Below are 18,472 nucleotides of genomic sequence, written 5' to 3'. Positions count from 1 at the left end.
GGTGGTGTTTGGTCATAGGTTGGACTTGATGCACTTGGGGTCTTTTCCAACCTCATTGATTTTATCAACTCACAACCAGGTTACAGCAGCCTGGACTGCCTCCAGTCTTAACCCCTTTAATGAGCTCATTCACTGTGGTGAGCACCAGGTCCAGTAGTGCTCTTCATCTGGTTGGTTTGTCCAATACCTGGACCAGGAAGTTGTCATTGACATATCCCCTGGATTTCTTACAGCTATCTGTGTTGCTTTCCCGGCAGATGTCTGGGTGGTGAAGTCCTCTGCTAGGATGAGGTCTTGAAGTGTCATGCTTTCTGTATCTGAAGCAGGAGGCCTTGACCTTGGTCTCCCCCTGATCAGACCCCCACCTGCAGGTGTCCTTTGTTGGTCCTTTCTTTGAATTTTTTACCCACAGGCTCTCAACCTTTTTGTGGCTGTTTTTCAGAGGCAGCTCTTCACAATCTATCCCTTCCCTAACATAGAGCACAAAACATAGTGGTAAAAACATGTCTCTTTTAAAAAGCTCATGGTCTTGGACTACAGTTCTGTCCCAGCCTCTTTCCCTGATATGTCCTAGTTTTCTAATTGTACCATGATTTCCAACTCAAATCGCTTATTTCCTGTGCCATGTGCATAGACATAGAGGCATTTCAGTTGGGCTGTGGGCTGCCCCACCTTTTGGAAGGAGCTCTCCCTAATTTCTCTGGGATGATTTACCAGTATTTCCTTCTTGTTTTCTAGAGTGTCAGTATCTTCTGGTTCTACTCTGTCACTCAGAAGTACATCTCTTCCCCTTAAAGCTTATGAAATGTATCAGGCCAAAGGTGAAGCTGAGCCTAGCTTTTACACATCCTGGACAGCTCTAACCACAACGTTTTTTAAAGAGAGAACTCTATTTTAGGAAAACTGTTTAAGTCCTACCCAGTCTCAAAAGGTGCAACAAACCATAATGGGGAGAAGGATCTGTAAGTTAACTTATTCTGGTCTGTAACTTTTTGTGGATTTAGTGGCGTGAGATCCCTCAGTCTTATGGAATGCAGTCTGAAACCTAGAATTTAGTAGTCAGGGAGCACTGCAGGGAGATACCTGCTGTGAACAGACACAAGCTGGTTACATTCTTCAAGGGAGACATGGTAAGAGAGGATTCTGCAATTAGTAATTTTTAATGAAGAAATTAATTGTGTCTCAATACCTATATGTGTGAAGTACTTTGACATTCATTGTCACTAATTGTGATGTGCAGATACAAGCACTGTTGCTGATGGTGCCAAACAAAGGAATATGGACAGTATCAGGAATTTGACTACTGCTTTGAACAGGTTTTTGGGATACTAGAAGTACAGTTAACTTCCTCTACCTCACAAGGGGGAGGAAATGGTAGAATAGATAAGTGATGAGCTGGCGTCTTTTGTGAGGCAGCTGAAGATGGGATAACCCAAGAGGATAATTCGTGTGCTGAAATAGGAACAGATGTCAATTAAGACAGCCTGTCTGGCCATACGGGTGCCAGTTCTGTAGCATGTGTCATTAGTACAGGCTTAACAAACAGCCTGTTCATGAAATTTTGTGTTGCTTGACAGCATAATTTGATAGAAGGTGGAGATGCTGTAGGCTTTGAGAATCTGGAAAATTTAATAACTGGAGCAAATTCCAGTTTGATGTTAAAACCATCTAGGTGCCATTTTAAGTCATTATTGGTTTTAGGCTTTTGTTTTTATTTTTTTTTTTTTTTTTGTAATGAGAAGTTCAATACAAAATTAGTTGCTTTTTCTAGAAACAAAATGAAGCTGCAACAGAATTTTTATACTAGACTGTCTGGGTTACTGCACTTTAAAACTTCTGCAGTGATGTGGAACTGTTTTCCAAAATGTTTTGCCCCAAGACTTGTCTTCAACTAAATTCCTTTCTTCTCCCCTTCCAATTTTGCCCTTGTCTTGGGTAAAACACCATGCTTATACAGTTTGTGGCCTTCAGTCCTAGGAAGTAACTTGGGTTTTGTCTGGGAAATATTCCATAAACTTAGTATTTGGAAGAGTCCATTGATACAAGGGGTCCTGTCCTGCCTAGCTTAGAGCAATACTCCTTAAAAACTGGTGCAAGAACCCTTAAATGAGAGACAGGACTTCAGAATTTTGTTTTCTTTCATACAATGGACATTATCACCATGCAAGATCAATGTGTTGAATACAAATTAAAGATTAAATTTGCCAATTTATTGTCTGAAAGATTAAAAGCAGTTATAAAAAAGAATTTAGTCAATTTCTGAGCTATTTTGACTTTGAAAAGTCAAGTAGTCAAACACATGTAATGAAATCAGGGTTATGTTACATTATTTTCTCATGGCTTCTTTGGGTTCTGTTTTCTCCCATGTTGTGCACCTGTTAATCATTAAAAAAATCCAAGCATATATTCTTGTTGTACTATATCTTGAAGTTAGTATTTCCAGTTAGTATTTTTTATATTTATATTTTATATTTTAGAAGTTAGTATTTTTTATATTTTACTGTATTAATTCTTCAAAGACACAGACAAAGACATAGTGGTGTGCTTAAATACAGACACGTAAAGTCATAGAAATGCATAGTTGAGCTTAGTGAAAGAAAATTAAGGTAGGTGTGTGGGGCTACTCTAAGGGAAAACACAGAAAAGTCGGAAACAACCTTAAATGTGTTTAAAATTCAGTTTAGTTTGCTCTAGAGCATCAAAAAACTACAGAAAGTTTCATCAGTCTTACAGGAGTTGTTTGTATCACTTCTGAAAACTTGTCTGAAGAAATCAGTAGCTTGAGGCAGCAGCCTTCAGGCAGGAAAACAGCAAAAAGAAAGTGTCTGGACAGGAATGAAAATCAAAGCTCCATACACAGACATATTTAAGAAGTGTAATAAGTTTAGGAGAAAATTATTTGTCTTGGAAATGGTGTTTCCTTTAAAAACAGATTAACACATATCTTCATGTTAGTATTTCAGTAGCTTTTCTTCTGCAAAACTGCTAAGGTCATTACAGCCCATCTTAGGTGACTGTTTTGGGGATCAGAAGGATCCAGTCTGAATTTATGTGATATCTCTGAAGAGCTTTCATTTTCCCAGAAACCTATGTGCATGGCCTTGCCTGCTAACTTGAGAGGTGAAGAGACTTCTTTGATAATTTCAGATATATAGCCATATAGTTCTTAGAAGTGAAAAGGCTGCAACTGCTGAGTTTACTTACCTGCTTTCCAGGATGAAGGTGCCCCAAGTTAATTGTCCATCCAACAGCTCTGTAAATACTTAAGCAACACTGTAGTGGGATATTAAGGAAAATTCCCTCTGAAGTATTTTATCTTCAATAGAAGAGGTACACATAAATCTATTTTTTGAATTAAAGAGTCCTTTGTATTCTAAATAATTTTTTGTAGGATTTTGCATCGGGAATCAATCTGGCTTCCTCCTCCACTCCCTGTAGGCAAAGCCATCAGCAGCTGAGACCTTCTTTTACAGAGATTCTTAAGAACACAGGGACCCCATCCGTGCAGAAAGAGCAGAATATGATATTTGGTCCCTGAAATTGTTCCACAAAGTCATTTTTTACAGATCTAGGCTGTACATCAGAGAGAATTTTTATCTGAGCAGATTTAATAGGGAGGAGGATTAAATAGCGTTGGTATTCTTTACTTGGTGGTTACTGATTTACTACTCAAAGTTGTACAATGCATCAATTACCAGAACAATTGGACTATTGAAGTTCTGAAGTGAAAGCCACAGATTATCAGATAAATTTGGAGTTGTGTAATTTTCTCATAACCCTTCACTTGGAAAGCCTTTCTGCTTCCAGTATAGGATGAGGTCTGGCAGCGGGTTAACCCTGACCCCTGAGTGTTCTATATGGACTTGTTCATTTCTGCCACATTCTTTCAGTTTAAATTTAGATTTGCTGGCAACTATTATGCCTCTTGCAATAAGCCTCATGACCAAACATTGAAACAAATATGCCTTTTATCACAGATGTTTTTGCCGAATAAGATTAGTAAAGAATACTTGAAAGCTGAAAAACAATGTGCAGAAGCCTTTGGTCAAAAGGCACTAACCTCTGAATGTCTGGAATGTATTTTCTTTTCAGTGTTAGAAAGAGCAAATAAGTGTTTAGATGATTGGGCACAATTTTACACCTTGTTTTACCTCTAATTTGTTATTGGTAGTAATGAAATTTCAGCTATGCAAATGAATACAGAGTCAGGATACATATGAATGTGTACATGTAACAAAGTCATTAAGCTGTTCTAAAATAGATGTGGTTGCTGTAGGAAGTAGCTACCTAGAACTGAGTTTTATGTTTGGGCTGATTGTTAAATATGTCTTAGTAAATCTTATTTGTTGGATAATTCTTCCATGCAATAGCCATCTTAAGCACAATAGCTGCATCTGTAACTGATTTTAGGAAGTTCATACCACTTAATTTTCTATTTTCCATGGAGGATGATTTACGATTTGTTACGATTTGTTTGTTTTATGATTACATGTTTTTTTTAATCTAACATGAGTATGTGAGACTTGAGAAATCTGTGTAGCAGAGGAGTTCACTTTCAAGGCCAATAAGTTGTTCTTGGCCTAGGGTATGCCATGATCTTCATAGACAGTGTTGCTCCACCTTAAAACACTTGTTTAACAAGGGATCTCTGGTCTCACTTTCTGTCACTGCTCATCTGTCTAGTACAGGACATGAGTAAATGGTCTCAAATTTGCACCATGGGAGGTTTAGACTGGATATTAGGATTTTTTTTTCACTGAAAGGGTTGTCAAGCGTTGGAACAAGCTGTCCAGGGAAGTGGTGGAGTCACCACCCCTGGAGGTGTTTAAAAGATGTGTAGCTGCGGCACTGAGGGACGTGGTTTAGTGGTAGACTTGGCAGTGCTGGGTTAATGGTTGGATTTGATGATCCTAAAGGTCTTTTCCAAACTAAATGATTCTGTGTTCGAAGGTAGCATGTAAAAGTGTTTCTGTAAAGCACTTCTGTCTCTATGCTTTCAAGGTTCTTCAAAAGGTAACAGCATTCCTATGTATTGCTGAATGGCTTTGGCTGTAACAAAGAAAGACCTTGAGAACACATGGAAAGGAGTGTTCTCCTGTAACCTTTTAGGGAAAAAAACCAGTGAATAAAGCAGGCCGTGATTCTCTAGATAATTTAAAGTGAGATTTTTTTCCTTCTGAAGGGCAAGACACAAAAGCTTCCAAAGGCGCCCTGACCCTACTGCCTGTGCAGTTGCTATGGCAGGAAACCCTGGTACTCAGATCTTCGGAGCACTTTGATAGTGTCCAACCTAGTTACTGGGGCTGAACACTGTGGAGCTGTGTTCCTCATGAATGGATTAGGCAAAATTTATTCACCAGTTAGAAGTCCTACTGTGCAGGCTGTATATTTTTGAATGTAAGTAGCATCATGTTTTTTCTGTTTAGCAGGGAATTTCAGGCAACCTTTGAAATACGTAGCCAATCAGCATTTGTTCTAATGGTGCTTTTGTGCCAAATTTCCAATTAGTGAATGGCATTTGCTAACTAGGCCCATTTGGCTTTATCTTCAAGGATAATGAAACCCCATCTTTTTCCTCATCCCTTAATAGACACAATATAGAGTCTTACTGAACTAAAAAAAGGAACTGAATGGAGAATGCTAGGAGATTTATAGTTCAGTGAAACTCCTTAGGACTTGTATTTTTTAGAAATTATTGTTATTTGAATTCTGTAGCGTTTAAAACAAGAAATTATAAAAAAAAGAGGATTTGGCTCATACAGTTGTTTGAAAAAACATTAGTGAACATTGGAGGTATTGTTCTAGTAGGTAAATATTTGTCAAGATAAAGGCAAAATGTGATTCCCTGTGCATGGAGCTGTACTTTTTATTGTAATGTGATATTATGTGTGCTGTTGCATACATTTGGAGTGTCTTAGAAATTCTTTGAAGTCTTCATGAATTTTTATCTTTGTATTTTCCATGGAAAATACTAAATTAGAGACACCTCTCCAACACCCCTCAAAATACTCTTTTCTGTCGTGGAACAGAAAGTGGTCTGTTTCAACATGTGGAAGTTGCTCCTGCGTCTTGTTAAACTCAGAAAATCCAAACTTCTAATGTAACCTTCAGTGCTTGTCACTTGGCAAGAGCAATTTTTGCATAGCTCACAGAAATCAAACACGCTTTACTCATTTCCCTATGTGATTGTTGCTTCAGAATTGTTTACTATTGTTAAGTAAGAAAACATATTCTTAGACCCCCCTTTTTAATAAATTGCATTTTTACTGTGTTGAGAAATAGAACATTCATATTAGAATTTTGCAGAATTTATACAGTATTGTTTGTGGAATCTGGGTGGGTTTCCATGTTTTGTCCTCATTGAGTCTTTTTTTTGAGTGTTTTTTAGTATTGGAAAGACCAGTATATAAGGAAGCAAGACCACAGGAAAATATTGCTTTGTTTACAAATGAGTGTTGTGGACATATATCAATATGCACATTTCTTGTGTGAAGTCATCTCACTCAGAATGGATTCAGTATGAGAAGTGTCTTTTGATACTCGTTTTCTGTGGAATCCTGTAGTTTACTTGGGAATAGTTGGAAAGACAATGGGAAGCAATCAAATTATCTCTTTAAATAATTTTAATAGCTGTAGAATTGAAGTACAGCTTAGCACTTATTACGGCATTTCAGGCAAAGTACTCAGAGGTTGTAAAAACATCTGAAATTCTAAATAAAGATTTGGAAAAGTAAAAATTGGGGTATTTATTTTTCTGTGCTTTGAAACAATCCCTACAAAGATCATATTAGCCCCTCTGAAGGGATCATGTGTCTGTTGCTAATATGGGACTCAGTGTCTGATGATTTGGGACCTCAGTTACTGGGGAGAAAATGAGTAATTCCATTAGTAATGATATATATCAGTGTAATAGTGGAGTGAATCTCCTGGATTCTATTTGTAAAGGTTTTTTTTCTACAATAGTGAGGCAATTACTTATCTTTTTGTTCCACTTGTGAAACCCTCTAAGGAAACAAAGCACCGTAAAGATTTACCAGGTAAGAGTAATAACAGTACTCATCTATCTCCCTTAGGTTTTTGAGGAGTGTTGGTATGATGCTCTTAGGATTATGGCAGGATGAAAATGCATTATTACTGTTTGTCTGATCGTGCTCACTATGGAATTATATGGAATTATCTTCTGTGCAAAGATATGTATAGTTTGTGAAAGGAAGGAAGATGTAAAAACTGAAGTAGCTTCAGGACAGAGACTTCTGGGGAGCAGTAGCTGCCTGTGTTGACAGGGAGGTCAGTGTGACTGCTTTTTGTAGTGGATCATTAGAAGTGATGTGAATAATGAAAACAATTATGCAGCAATATGCATAGGGACCACCATGGAAAGGTGCTTTAAGAGAGTACTGGAAAGGATTTTGAGGAAACTAAGGAATAAGAAAAGAATCTTTGTCGATTACATTACAATAGATTAAAATTTTTGTTATACACTAAAGCTCTTCAGATAAAAAGGAAAAATGTATCCTAGTGACAAAGTTACCAATAAAGTATTCCCACCATAGGGGCAGAGATTTTACTAGTCTAGAATTATAATAAGGAATATAATACAGTGCCCATGATGACCTTCGATATTCTGGTTCCTGTTGGCAACAAGCAATCAGTGGAGAGATGCTGAAATAGAAGTGGCTTAAGAAGAGGCATTGAACTGACTTTAATTTTAGTCTTGATTCTGCTTAGCTTGAAATACCAGTGGGTCACCTAAGATGAAGTGTTAGAAAGCCATTCAGATATACAAAAGTCATTTGAGTATGTAGAACAGCTATGAATATGTGTCATCAGGATTGGAGTGATAATTGAAGCTTTCTAAATGGAAAAGTGTCGCTCAAGGACAGAGAAAAAACTGGTCAGCTTTTTCCTTGGGGACTGGAAGAGAAAATAAGCATCTTCAAGTTACAAACAGCTTGGATATTTTAAGACTTAATATATGTTTGATTTCTTTTAGACCCAACCAGAAAAAGAATCTGAATGGCCAGACTCTATGTCATGGCTTATGAAGAAACTGGAACAGTTGAACTTAGATATCGAAGAAGCTCTGAGTGCTGGCTCTTCTCCCTCCAGTACTCCTTCTTCTAAAAGGCACAAGCAACTGGTAAGAATTTATGTGTGCCATATGGTACCTTCTCTAACATTTAGCTGCAACACTCCTCAAGCCTTAGTTTTCCGATCCAGTTGTGTTTCTGAATAGGCCGAGGAGCTCAGGTGTTAGGGTGAAGTTAAAAGTTTTCTCTCAATAAAATGAAATGTCTAATTTCATTAGATAGCTAATGGTCAAATAACCAGACCTCTGATAGGGTGACACTTGTAAGTTTTCTGTCAGGATAGCTTAAAAGCATTGTACACCTTTTTTTTTTTTTTTAGGGATATTTTCTTGTATGTTTTTCAGGCTGTTAATTTAAGTGCTAGCCTATTAATACTTGTCATATTTATTTGAAGATATAACAGCAGGGGAGGCACTGTCTTCATTAAGAGTTGAACTAATGTCCCTCACGCCAGGACAACTAGATTTCTTTCTTTCTTTCTTTCTTTCTTTCTTTCTTTCTTTCTTTCTTTCTTTCTTTCTTTCTTTCTTTCTTTCTTTCTTTCTTTCTTTCTTTCTTTCTTTCTTTCTTTCTTTCTTTCTTTCTTTCTTTCTTCTTTCTTTCTTTCTTTCTTTCTTTCTTTCTTTCTTTCTTTCTTTCTTTCTTTCTTTCTTTCTTTCTTTCTTTCTTTCTTTCTTTCTTTCTTTCTTTCTTTCTTTCTTTCTTTTCTTTCTTTCTTTCTTTCTTTCTTTCTTTCTTTCTTTCTTTCTTTCGACTTAGAGCTGCAATCCTCTAGTTAAGAATGTTTTGTGGTGACAGCTGTCATCAGTTGATGACAAACAGTTTCTCAAGCTTTTATTTTGAGGGCAAATAGGATTAAAGGAGCAATGATACTACTTTTTGAATAAGCAAGGGTTTTTATATAAGCAATTAATGGAGAATGACCAGCATGAGAAATAGAAGTATTTGTTCTCTACTTCAGGCTATGATTAAACTCAGTTCTTAAGATCAAATTGTGTGGATTTTCAGCTCTGAATGATAGCTTGAAGTTCATGGAAGGTGATCATTTGTGAATGTTTTTGCAGTCACTGCTGCTTCATTTTGTAAAAGTAAATTCTTAAAGTAAGCATCTTTGTGGATCATCACAATGTAAATGTTCCTGTCTCTCTAGGTGGGATGTTCAGAATCTTGCACTTTTTTTTTCCAAGTTCTACAGAGAGAGTGTTAGTAACAGAGTAGCCGTGGCCATCTCTCATTTCTTTCTTACTGTATGTGTCAGCCAGTTAGAATCAGCTCTGTCCAGCTGAATTAATTTCATAATTAATTTGCCTATTAAAGGACAGTGTTCTGTCTTTTTGCAGGAGAATGCTCAATGTTTTCTGTCAAAATACAGTGACAGTGTAGTCTGCTTTTCTGTCTGAAGGTGAAATCCCAGCCATCAGATTTTAAACACTTCCCATTGTGAGACAGTCTGGTAACCAGTGATCCAAACACCCATTATTTTATGGCTGCGCCTATTCTACTAAGGTAAAAGCTGTGGTTTGGTTAGTTATCATTCTTTTTTCATGATGGCTTGAAGATCATAGGATATGACTTCAAATCCTTTGCTGAAGGGCATATTGCATGTAAACAGCAGAAAAATCTAAATAGCTGACATTTTCAAATGAACTTTAATAATTAAGAACAGCATCATCAGAAATGGTTGCATAGAGAATGTCATCACCAGCACCCCAGATGCTTGCACTTCTCTTTCTGAGGCTTAGTGACAAGACATCTTCTGAGTACAGAGAGGCCAGGAGTTTCATCACAGCCTTTTTCCTGGGACATATGCTCCCACCGAAAGTCTCTGCATAGGTGTTAGGATGTTCCCAACACCAGCACCAAAATTACTGTTTTGCTTAATGTGATATTTGAGAAGTTGCAGTCCTCTTTATCAAGCCACCTCTTCACACTCTAAAGAATAGATGTGATCTCTTAATTTTAGTTGTGTGTGGACAGGCAAATATGTGAGTCAGCCACATTTTATTGTAGCCTTCTTTGGCAAACTGGAAATGACCTTTAAACCTCCAAGAGCCAATTTCAATGCAGAAGCTGGACAGGTCACTTAATACACAGTCTTTCTGATGAGACCAGCAAGATCAGAGCCAAAAAGGAGTCTTGGAAAATCTCTTGTGGAACTGATGGTGGGATATCATTTGCTGTCTCCTGCAAAAGAATTTGTAGAGCAAGGGAATAATCTGCTCTGATTTAAATACTATTGAATAATTTGCCTCAGAATGGGTGGCCTTAGTTTTGTTTTATTTTATAGTCAAAGAAGAGATAGATCCTCATAAATCTCACCATAAATGTACTGTGAAGAAACAGCTACTGCAGATCTCAAAATAACAGTTGCAGTGGAAAAAATAACAGTGTGGTTTTCACACAAGTTGTATGAGTAGTTTATATTCTATCCATTCATGCTAATTGTACCATATTTCTAACTAGTTTGTAATTTGTTCCACACGTATCAAATGTTTCCTTCTTGTCACTTACCATGAAACTTGAATAAAAAGAAGGCTTCTCTCAAACTTATGTTTACCAGTAACTGTGTGAATTTGGCTTCTAGAAAATGAACCAATTTTGTGTTCTTCATATGGTTTTATCCTCAGCTGGGTACTAACAGAAGAAATTATGATTGGCAGTGCTTTTGGGTGAACTGTTTAAAGATGTAAGGCTGGCTTTGGAGACCCAAAATCTCCAAAGCAGGTGACTGCTGTGTGAGTAGGAGCACGGTTTGTTGGAGCTGCTGCTCTGAAAGTTGTTCTCTTGAGGGTGTGGACAATTTTTAACAGATGACAGTTATTTCGTATAGCAAATGCTGTATCTCAGAAATATATTTTGTAATTTAATCACTAGGTTGAGCCAGTCAGTTTTCTACTGAAGGATTTTTCACCTGTTCATGGAAGAAATTCTTTGCTATTTTTTTACTCTTTGCATTTTCCTGTTGGGAATGTATCTGTTATTAAAAATACTCACTTAAACAGTTGGTTGTTTTTGGTTTTGTTTTTTTTTTTTTACAGAAGAAACCAAAATATGTGCTGGGTGAATAAATATTATGGGACCTATTGGGTGAGGGTAGAGAGTTTCACAGTATTTTGGTGAGAAAATTCAAGGTGTTTTCTAAAACATAGTAGCTTTTGAATGAAGGCTAAGGGATGACTTGTTTTTACATCTGTGTAAACCACAAATTACTACTGGTCATTTTTTCGTTGGAAAATATCATGAGGAAGTAGCACTGATTGGATTCCTCAGTAGCTGATCCAGAGAAGATGTTAAAAATAATTGTCTATAATCAAATTATTTTCTGAAACACTCTCTCACCAATGCTATAAACACATGATTTAAGAGCAAAAAGCTGTACTGTCTGAATGTACTAACAACAAAACTGCTAGTTTTGGAAAAACACATTTAATAGTTCCACTCCTGTAAAATCTGTACCTTTCCTATGAAAAAAAAAAAATCTTTCTAGCAGTATGGAAGGAGGCACTTTGTAACTGAAACATCAGAGATAAATCACTCTTGCTGCAGTGTGTTTCCCCGTTGTTTAATGTATCTGCTTCATTGCCACTTGTACTCAGTTTCACTACAGAAAAAACAGGAAATCTTGAGAACGAGAAGCTCATTTTTTTCTGCTTCAGTCTTTTATTATTCATGAATGACAGGGAAATCCTGTTTGATTATAGTTTATTTAGTCATTTAATTCTTTTGCATTACTATATTGCCTTCAAACTTTTTGGGGGCTTCATACTAATCTTTTTGTCACCTTTTCAAAGCCTCCTCATTTTACATTCCTACAAAATACACTAAATGGGAACTGGGCAGTTGCTGTCAAAAACCAGCAGCACATTTGTCACTTTGTGAGGGGGAAGAGCCTGAAAATGGGCTGATTAGAATGATTGTACCCAATAGCTTGGGACTGCTCTGCAGTGCACCCATGACCCTGTTTCCCTGATTGTCTGTAGTATGTATTCTGCTGGATTTCAGCATGTATTGGTTCTTGCTCACTCACCCAGTTATTCCTTGGGCAAACCAGGATACATGAGGGAATGTTGTGCAGTTGGTCTCATCCTGACTCTGCATTCAGTGTGGGCCCAGAGTTAGGACATCCACCTTTTAAAAAATGGTGTGGGAGTGGAACAATGAAATGATAACTCCCCAGGTTTCAGGGAACAAGGAAAAAATTATTTGAAAAGTTGAGAATCTGTAATTTGAAAATGGGAATTTTCTTGGTCTCTGTTTAATATACAAAAATAAACATGAAATAAAGTTAAAAGAAAGTTTAAAATAATTTTAATAAAATCATTTCTCATTGTACAAAATGATTCAGTTCCTTTAAGTTAAGGGGAGGTGTACTATTATTGATTAGTTCTCCAGTTGTGTATACTGGATGTTAAGGAAGCGTCTTTCCATAATGGCTGGGTGTCTAGCTTAGCAAAGTGTAAAAATCATGCCGCAAGTGCTTTTAAGAAAAAAAAAGATTGAAACCAAATGTTTGCCTTACATCAGAGGAAAAAAAAAATCTGGAGGAAAAGATAAAATCAGAAGAAAAAGATAAAATTCCAAAGTTTTTAACTTAGAGTTCACATTAAAAATATTTCTGACTTGTCTTTATTTATAGGGTTTTAAAAATTCTCTTACAGTGCCCTGTTCAAGTAGAGACAGGCCTTTATGGAGATCATCAAGAAAAAGGGTCTTGGAAAAATAGAAGAGGAGACTACCAGTATCTAAATTGTTTACCTTACCGAGTGTTGACTGGAGCACGACCTAAAACTGATGTAAGTAGCTATAATATTATCTGACTCACAGATTCAGTAACCTCAAAATTTACTTCGTATCATTAAAACTGTCTGTGCATTTCTTCAAAATAATTTGTTCCACACATAATGAATGTATTCATGCAAATATTGCACTGCATGGAGGAGTTTGGTTTGCAAAGCAGGTACAGATAAAAGTTAAGTCAGACTTCAGTTAATGAGGCTCCAGGGCTGTGGAATTCATCTAATCTGATTTTAGACCACTAATGAAAACTTCTATATCTGAACTAGTCACCTGAATCACCTTCATAGTCAATGGAAAGAAACAGGCAGTTCTAAAGCATAATTCATCTGTAGGTAACATGTGATGGATTCCAGGCATCAGAGCCACTACCACAGCTTTTTCTTCATGCCTTATTTTAGAAGAATTCTCTTAGGATTTTGTAGCTTGGTGGTTGACTATGCCCAATTCATGGTGAATTCCACACTGCATTCTCTGCAAGCCTGAATGCTCAGCTCTGGAGTTTTAATTAAATCCTTTTTCTAACCAATAATAGAAATATTTACTTGTTTGTTTGTTTGTTTTTTTTTTACAAGGTGATGGCTTTAGCCTGCAATCAAAGTCTGTCAAAATCCATCAGAAGGTTTTCTCAAAAGGCTTTGATTTACTTTCCCAATAGCTAAATGTAAGCTACTTTAGGATCAGTGTCTTCATTTGGAAATGTAAATGGTTTCTGTTTCCCTTTTTTAAATTATTTGTGTGCCAGCAGTACTTGTGATCATCATACAACATAAAAAATGGCTGCACTGGCTTGAATCAAAAGTACTTATGGCCCTGTATCCTTTCTTTGCCAGTGGCCAGTGTTGGATGTTCAGGAAAGAAGTGTAAGGACAGAGTAAGCAGATAGTAAGCCATCTCAACTTCCTTTGAAGTATTTATCATACAGGTACATTGAAGACAGACACTATATTGTATTTTTGTAATTAATAGCCCCTAAGAGTCTTTTTTGACTCTAGTTGTTTGTACTCATTTGTATTCATTTGTTCTTTTGATATTCAGTGTCTTGTAGCAATGATTTCCAAAGTTCAGTTGTGGAGTAGATGATACAATATCTTTTTCTTATTGTAAATTTGTTACTGAATTATTATTTTGGCTGTAATTCTTGTACTGGCAAAAACTGAATCTCAGGCATCTTCTAGGAAGTAGTGAATGTTTGAGGCTGCTTTTGTTCGTTTGGTTTTTTTTTTCCTCCATTAAGGGACTATATTTATTATTGGTTTACATGTTTCTGCGTATTTTGCAATCATTCAATATCGTGAGGTCCTCTTGCAGCAATATGCAGTCAGTTTTTGTTTTTATTGACTTCTGTAGTTGAATATCATCAGAAAACTCTGTCCCTTTTTATTCCTTCATTTTCCAGTTCATTTGTGAGTGTACTGAAAACATATCTGTGGGACTGTCAGGTAATACCCATCCACTGTAAAAGGAAATAATCAATTATTCTTAACCTTCTTTTTACACTTTTAGGTAGCAATGGAAATCCATTTTTATTTCTTGGCATCTTTTTTGTAGTTCCCCCTTCATAGCATAGTTTGAGTTTGATGGTCAACTTCATCAGAAGCTTTTTGAAATAGAAGTGTAACAGTCAAATTGCCTGTATCTGCATGATCATTCAAAGAAGTTGGCCTCCAAAATCCCAATTATTCTAACCCATTATCCTGTGTTACTGTCCATGTGTTCTTAAGCATACTTTCTGGCAGTTTTCTGCCACACATATCAGTTCTACTAGCATCTCTTCCACAAATGACCTCAGAGGCATTTTCACACATTGGTATCACATTTGCCATTCTCTTTTCCTCCTATCCCTAAGCCAGTAGGTGTTAGCAGTAAATACACATTAAGCCGATATCTCAGCAGTTCTCTTTCCCTGACAAGGTGCTTATTTTAAGTTATCTATGCAATTTGGATTAAAGAAAAATCTATTGTATTAAAGATATCTGTCGTATTCATCTACCAAAGAATGATATGCATGCCACCATAAAAATTCTCTATTTCATTAAATGAACCTACTCCTGTGCACTGAAAAGGAAATTTGAAGGTTGGCTCTACTTGCTTGCTAATTGAAAACATTATTGTCTTCCCACTAGCTATTTCCTTTCCTTGGAGAATAGGTTTGCTATTTTCCATTTCTGCAAAAGCACGAACATTTGTTCTGATTTGCTGCTTGTTCTAGTTGGAATAGATAACAGAATTAATTAAAAAGAAACTTGCCAATTTTATTTGTTTTTTACCTTGGCCAAATGCTCAGGCATGTACAAGTATCACAGCTTAGCTGCCTTCCCTCTAGTACTATGTAAATATTTTCAAAGTGGTGTTGCAGTAATACTGTTGTTTGCCTACTGATGTGTGGGAGGAAAGGCAGAGAAATTAAGTTTTTGATTTTTTTTTTCTTTTCTGAAGTCTGCTTTTTTTCCTTTTTGTTGAATATCAGGAAATAGCATGAAAAAAGCAGTTCTACGAATCCTCATCAGTACAGTCTGTGCATCATATCAATCATTTTTGTATACTGGAGTAAGAGCAGGGTAATGCAGAAAGTAGAAATGTTTCTTAGGGCACCAGCGAGTCTAGAAAACTACTGAAGGCAAGAATTTATTGAGAAATTAGTGAGCTGCTTTTTAATTGGACAATTCTTTAAATTAGAAATAAATGTTGAAACTGGTGTTTGCAAATGTCATTCAGGAGAGCTGATCATTTTACTTCCTTCAAAGTGCTGCTTTTGGTGCTCTTTTTCATGCAATTTCAAATAATGCTATGTCTAGCTCCAAGCATTAGTCTGTCATATCTCTCCAATACACAGATTTTCACTGCTTATTCCAGATTTTTAAAAAGGATATACTGAAGTAGCTTTTATTATAGTAAACGGGGTGGGACCAAATGACAAAAGGTCTAATTCCTTCCATGTCACACCCAGGCTGCAGCTGTTTAACTCCCATGATCCTGATAGTATAATGCATAACTTGGGAGTAACACAGAGGTAAATCAGACCTCTTGTATTTTGTTGATCCCATTTTTCTTCTCTTCCAATTTTTTGTGAGTCAGAAGGTCCAAAAGAACTTATCTGTGTCCACTCCCCAGGAGCTCATATACCCAAGACATTTAAAGAAACAAATACTCCATAAATTGTTTAGATTAGCAAATATAACAGAGACCAGTTCTAGAAATAGCAGGGATGCTTCAGTTCAGGAATGATATGCAGAGATTAGTTAGCACACAGTTGTTCAATTCTCAATACAAGGCAGTGATGTCAGCTGCACACTTTTCACAGATACCAGCTAGGCCAAAAGCCTAAAAGGTACAATGATGGGTCCTTTGGCAAATTTGTCATAGTAGATATGCTGTTTGTATGCCTGTTTTTATGACTTGCACTTCTTATGATAATTTGGTGGAATAAAATAGCAAATCATGGGTTTAGGGCTGATGTCTCCTGTCCTTCCTTCCCCCCGCCAAGGCTGCTTCACTGAAACTTTCTTTTTGAGGTACTATGGGAAATATGTACTTGGCAAGGAAGCCACGTGCTTGAGAAACAAACAGCAAAGTTTCACCTGACAATTGCTGGCATTTGTAAATCCATGTCTACTTTATATAGCTTCCATTAATGGAGAGGAAAAAGCCCATCTACAGCAAGACACACCTTGCCTTGAAGTAGTCGATGGAATGGAGGTCTCTTGTTGATGTGCTTTGTGCCCCCAAAGTGCTGATGTTGCTTGGTCATGTATTTGAAGAAGTGATTGCCCAGGGCATCAGTGCTTAGAGCTAGATAAGCTAAATCCCTCCCAGGGCATATAAATTACAATATGGCATTTGATGGGCAGTGCCTGCCTCTCTATGCTCTGAGCAGTGAAAACTTTAATAGTCTAACTTAGGAGTCTATTGGGGGTGTGAAAAACCCATCAGTAAACACTCACTAGCTCTTGCAGGTAACACAGTATCCTCTGCACTATGCAGTCTGGGAATGAGCAAGAAATAAAACTTTATGTATTGGTAAAAAGAGTTTTTTCCTTTATCTGTTGTAAGTTTGCACTTTTCTTTTTAAGTAGAGTTGAGGAGTACAGTTTAGATTTCTTATGCTTTAATTTGACAAATGGCTTGAACATATTAAATCAACAGGGTTAAAATTAATTACTTTACAGTTTTGAGATGTGTTTTAGCCTGGATTCTCAGACTGATTCACTGCTCAGACTTGGTTATGTAGGCTGGAGCAAGAGAGGGTCAGAGTGGCTGGAGATGAGGCAGGGCAAACTGCTTCTTTCACATCAGTGCCAGCTTCTGGTAGTTTAAACTGTTAGTGAACTATAATTTATCCATGCTAAGCCACTTGACAGTCGTGTAACCTACATGACTGAAGTGTTTATGATTCCTTTAGGATTTTTTTTTTTCCTGAGAAATACTAGTTGATGCAATAAATAGTGTTTCACAGTTCAGGTCAGAGGTTCCAGGGATGTCTGATATCTTCTGACATTTTAGAAATATTAAATTAATAAGGCAGTAATCTATGGCTATTATCTCTCTGTAGTAAGTGCAATGCTTTTCTGACCCTCTGATCATGTTTGAGGCAAAACAGCTGAAGCAAAGTCAGAATCATTGTGTTTCTTGTGTGCTCCTTGTTCAATATTTCTGGCCTGGGACCACCAGGGATCAGAGATTATTCCATTGGTGACAAGCAAGTGTGACAAGCCTTTTATCAGATAGCTGCCAACATCCAGGGCAGAAAAGGTTATCATGTGGCAACTCATAACAGTTTTTACTTTCACTAGCATTCTTTGGAATTTTGAGGATCTTAAGATATTTACAAGCCTTGAGTTGATCCTTCATTTCTCCACAAAATATGTAAGCAGTCTTAATTTTACATCTGAGATTACAAGGGCCTAAACCTGACTCCAAAATAAGTTTCACTCACTGTCACTGCTGGATATAGTCAGAAATATATCAGTTCATGGTAGAATTTATAGCAGCAGTTACATCCATTATCTAGAAGGATGTGTTTCCCAAGGTGAATATTAGGCAGATCATGCTTTACTCTGACTTTGTCCCCCGTTGACAAAGTTGATAGTAAAGCCCCAAGAAGACTTGTGCAGTCTCTGACCGAAGATTTCTTATACCCATCCTGGTACTGGACTACTTTATATGACACACAAAGTGCAAGAAGATGAAGAAGCCTAGACCTGTATGATGAAGACATGGCATTCAATGCTCTGTTTCCTGAAAGATGTAGTATGTTTGAAGACACAATTATTTGGCCATGTTGGTGCTGAAGATTTCTGTCCATACTTCAACTAAATGCACTTGTAAAAGTAGCATCACTCATGCAGAAGGGGTAGAGAAATTTTTGCAGAAATCAGGTTTTCACTGACTTTCTCCAAGTCTCAAAACTAACTGATTGGTTGCAACATGGTCAAGATAAATAACTCAAAAAGAGTGCTAACTCCAGCGTTCCTATTCTTGGAAAAACAAATTTCAAACTGTGTCCTTTAGTCATGTGAATTGCTTTCCTCTTTATCCTTAACATTGCTATTTATTATGTCAGCAAAATAGCTCTCCAGTACAGATGC

The 18,472-nt window shown here is 36.9% G+C and overlaps 1 protein-coding gene across 1 annotated transcript in view; it reads left to right on the top strand.

The window, feature by feature from the left end:
- The window catches only part of STARD13 (StAR related lipid transfer domain containing 13), a 288,367-nt gene that overhangs the window by 65,584 nt on the left and 204,311 nt on the right, over positions 1 to 18,472 (top strand). The window contains exons 3-4 of the mRNA XM_053969881.1: positions 7,994 to 8,140; positions 12,749 to 12,883. Of these exons, the coding sequence (XP_053825856.1) occupies positions 7,994 to 8,140; positions 12,749 to 12,883 (282 nt within the window). The remainder of the gene's footprint in view (positions 1 to 7,993; positions 8,141 to 12,748; positions 12,884 to 18,472) is intronic.

This window comes from Vidua macroura, chromosome 2 (assembly GCF_024509145.1).
Source record: "Vidua macroura isolate BioBank_ID:100142 chromosome 2, ASM2450914v1, whole genome shotgun sequence".
NCBI lineage: Eukaryota > Metazoa > Chordata > Aves > Passeriformes > Viduidae > Vidua > Vidua macroura.
Note: the sequence above shows the minus strand (reverse complement) of the source record. Positions and strands in the feature narration are given on the sequence as shown.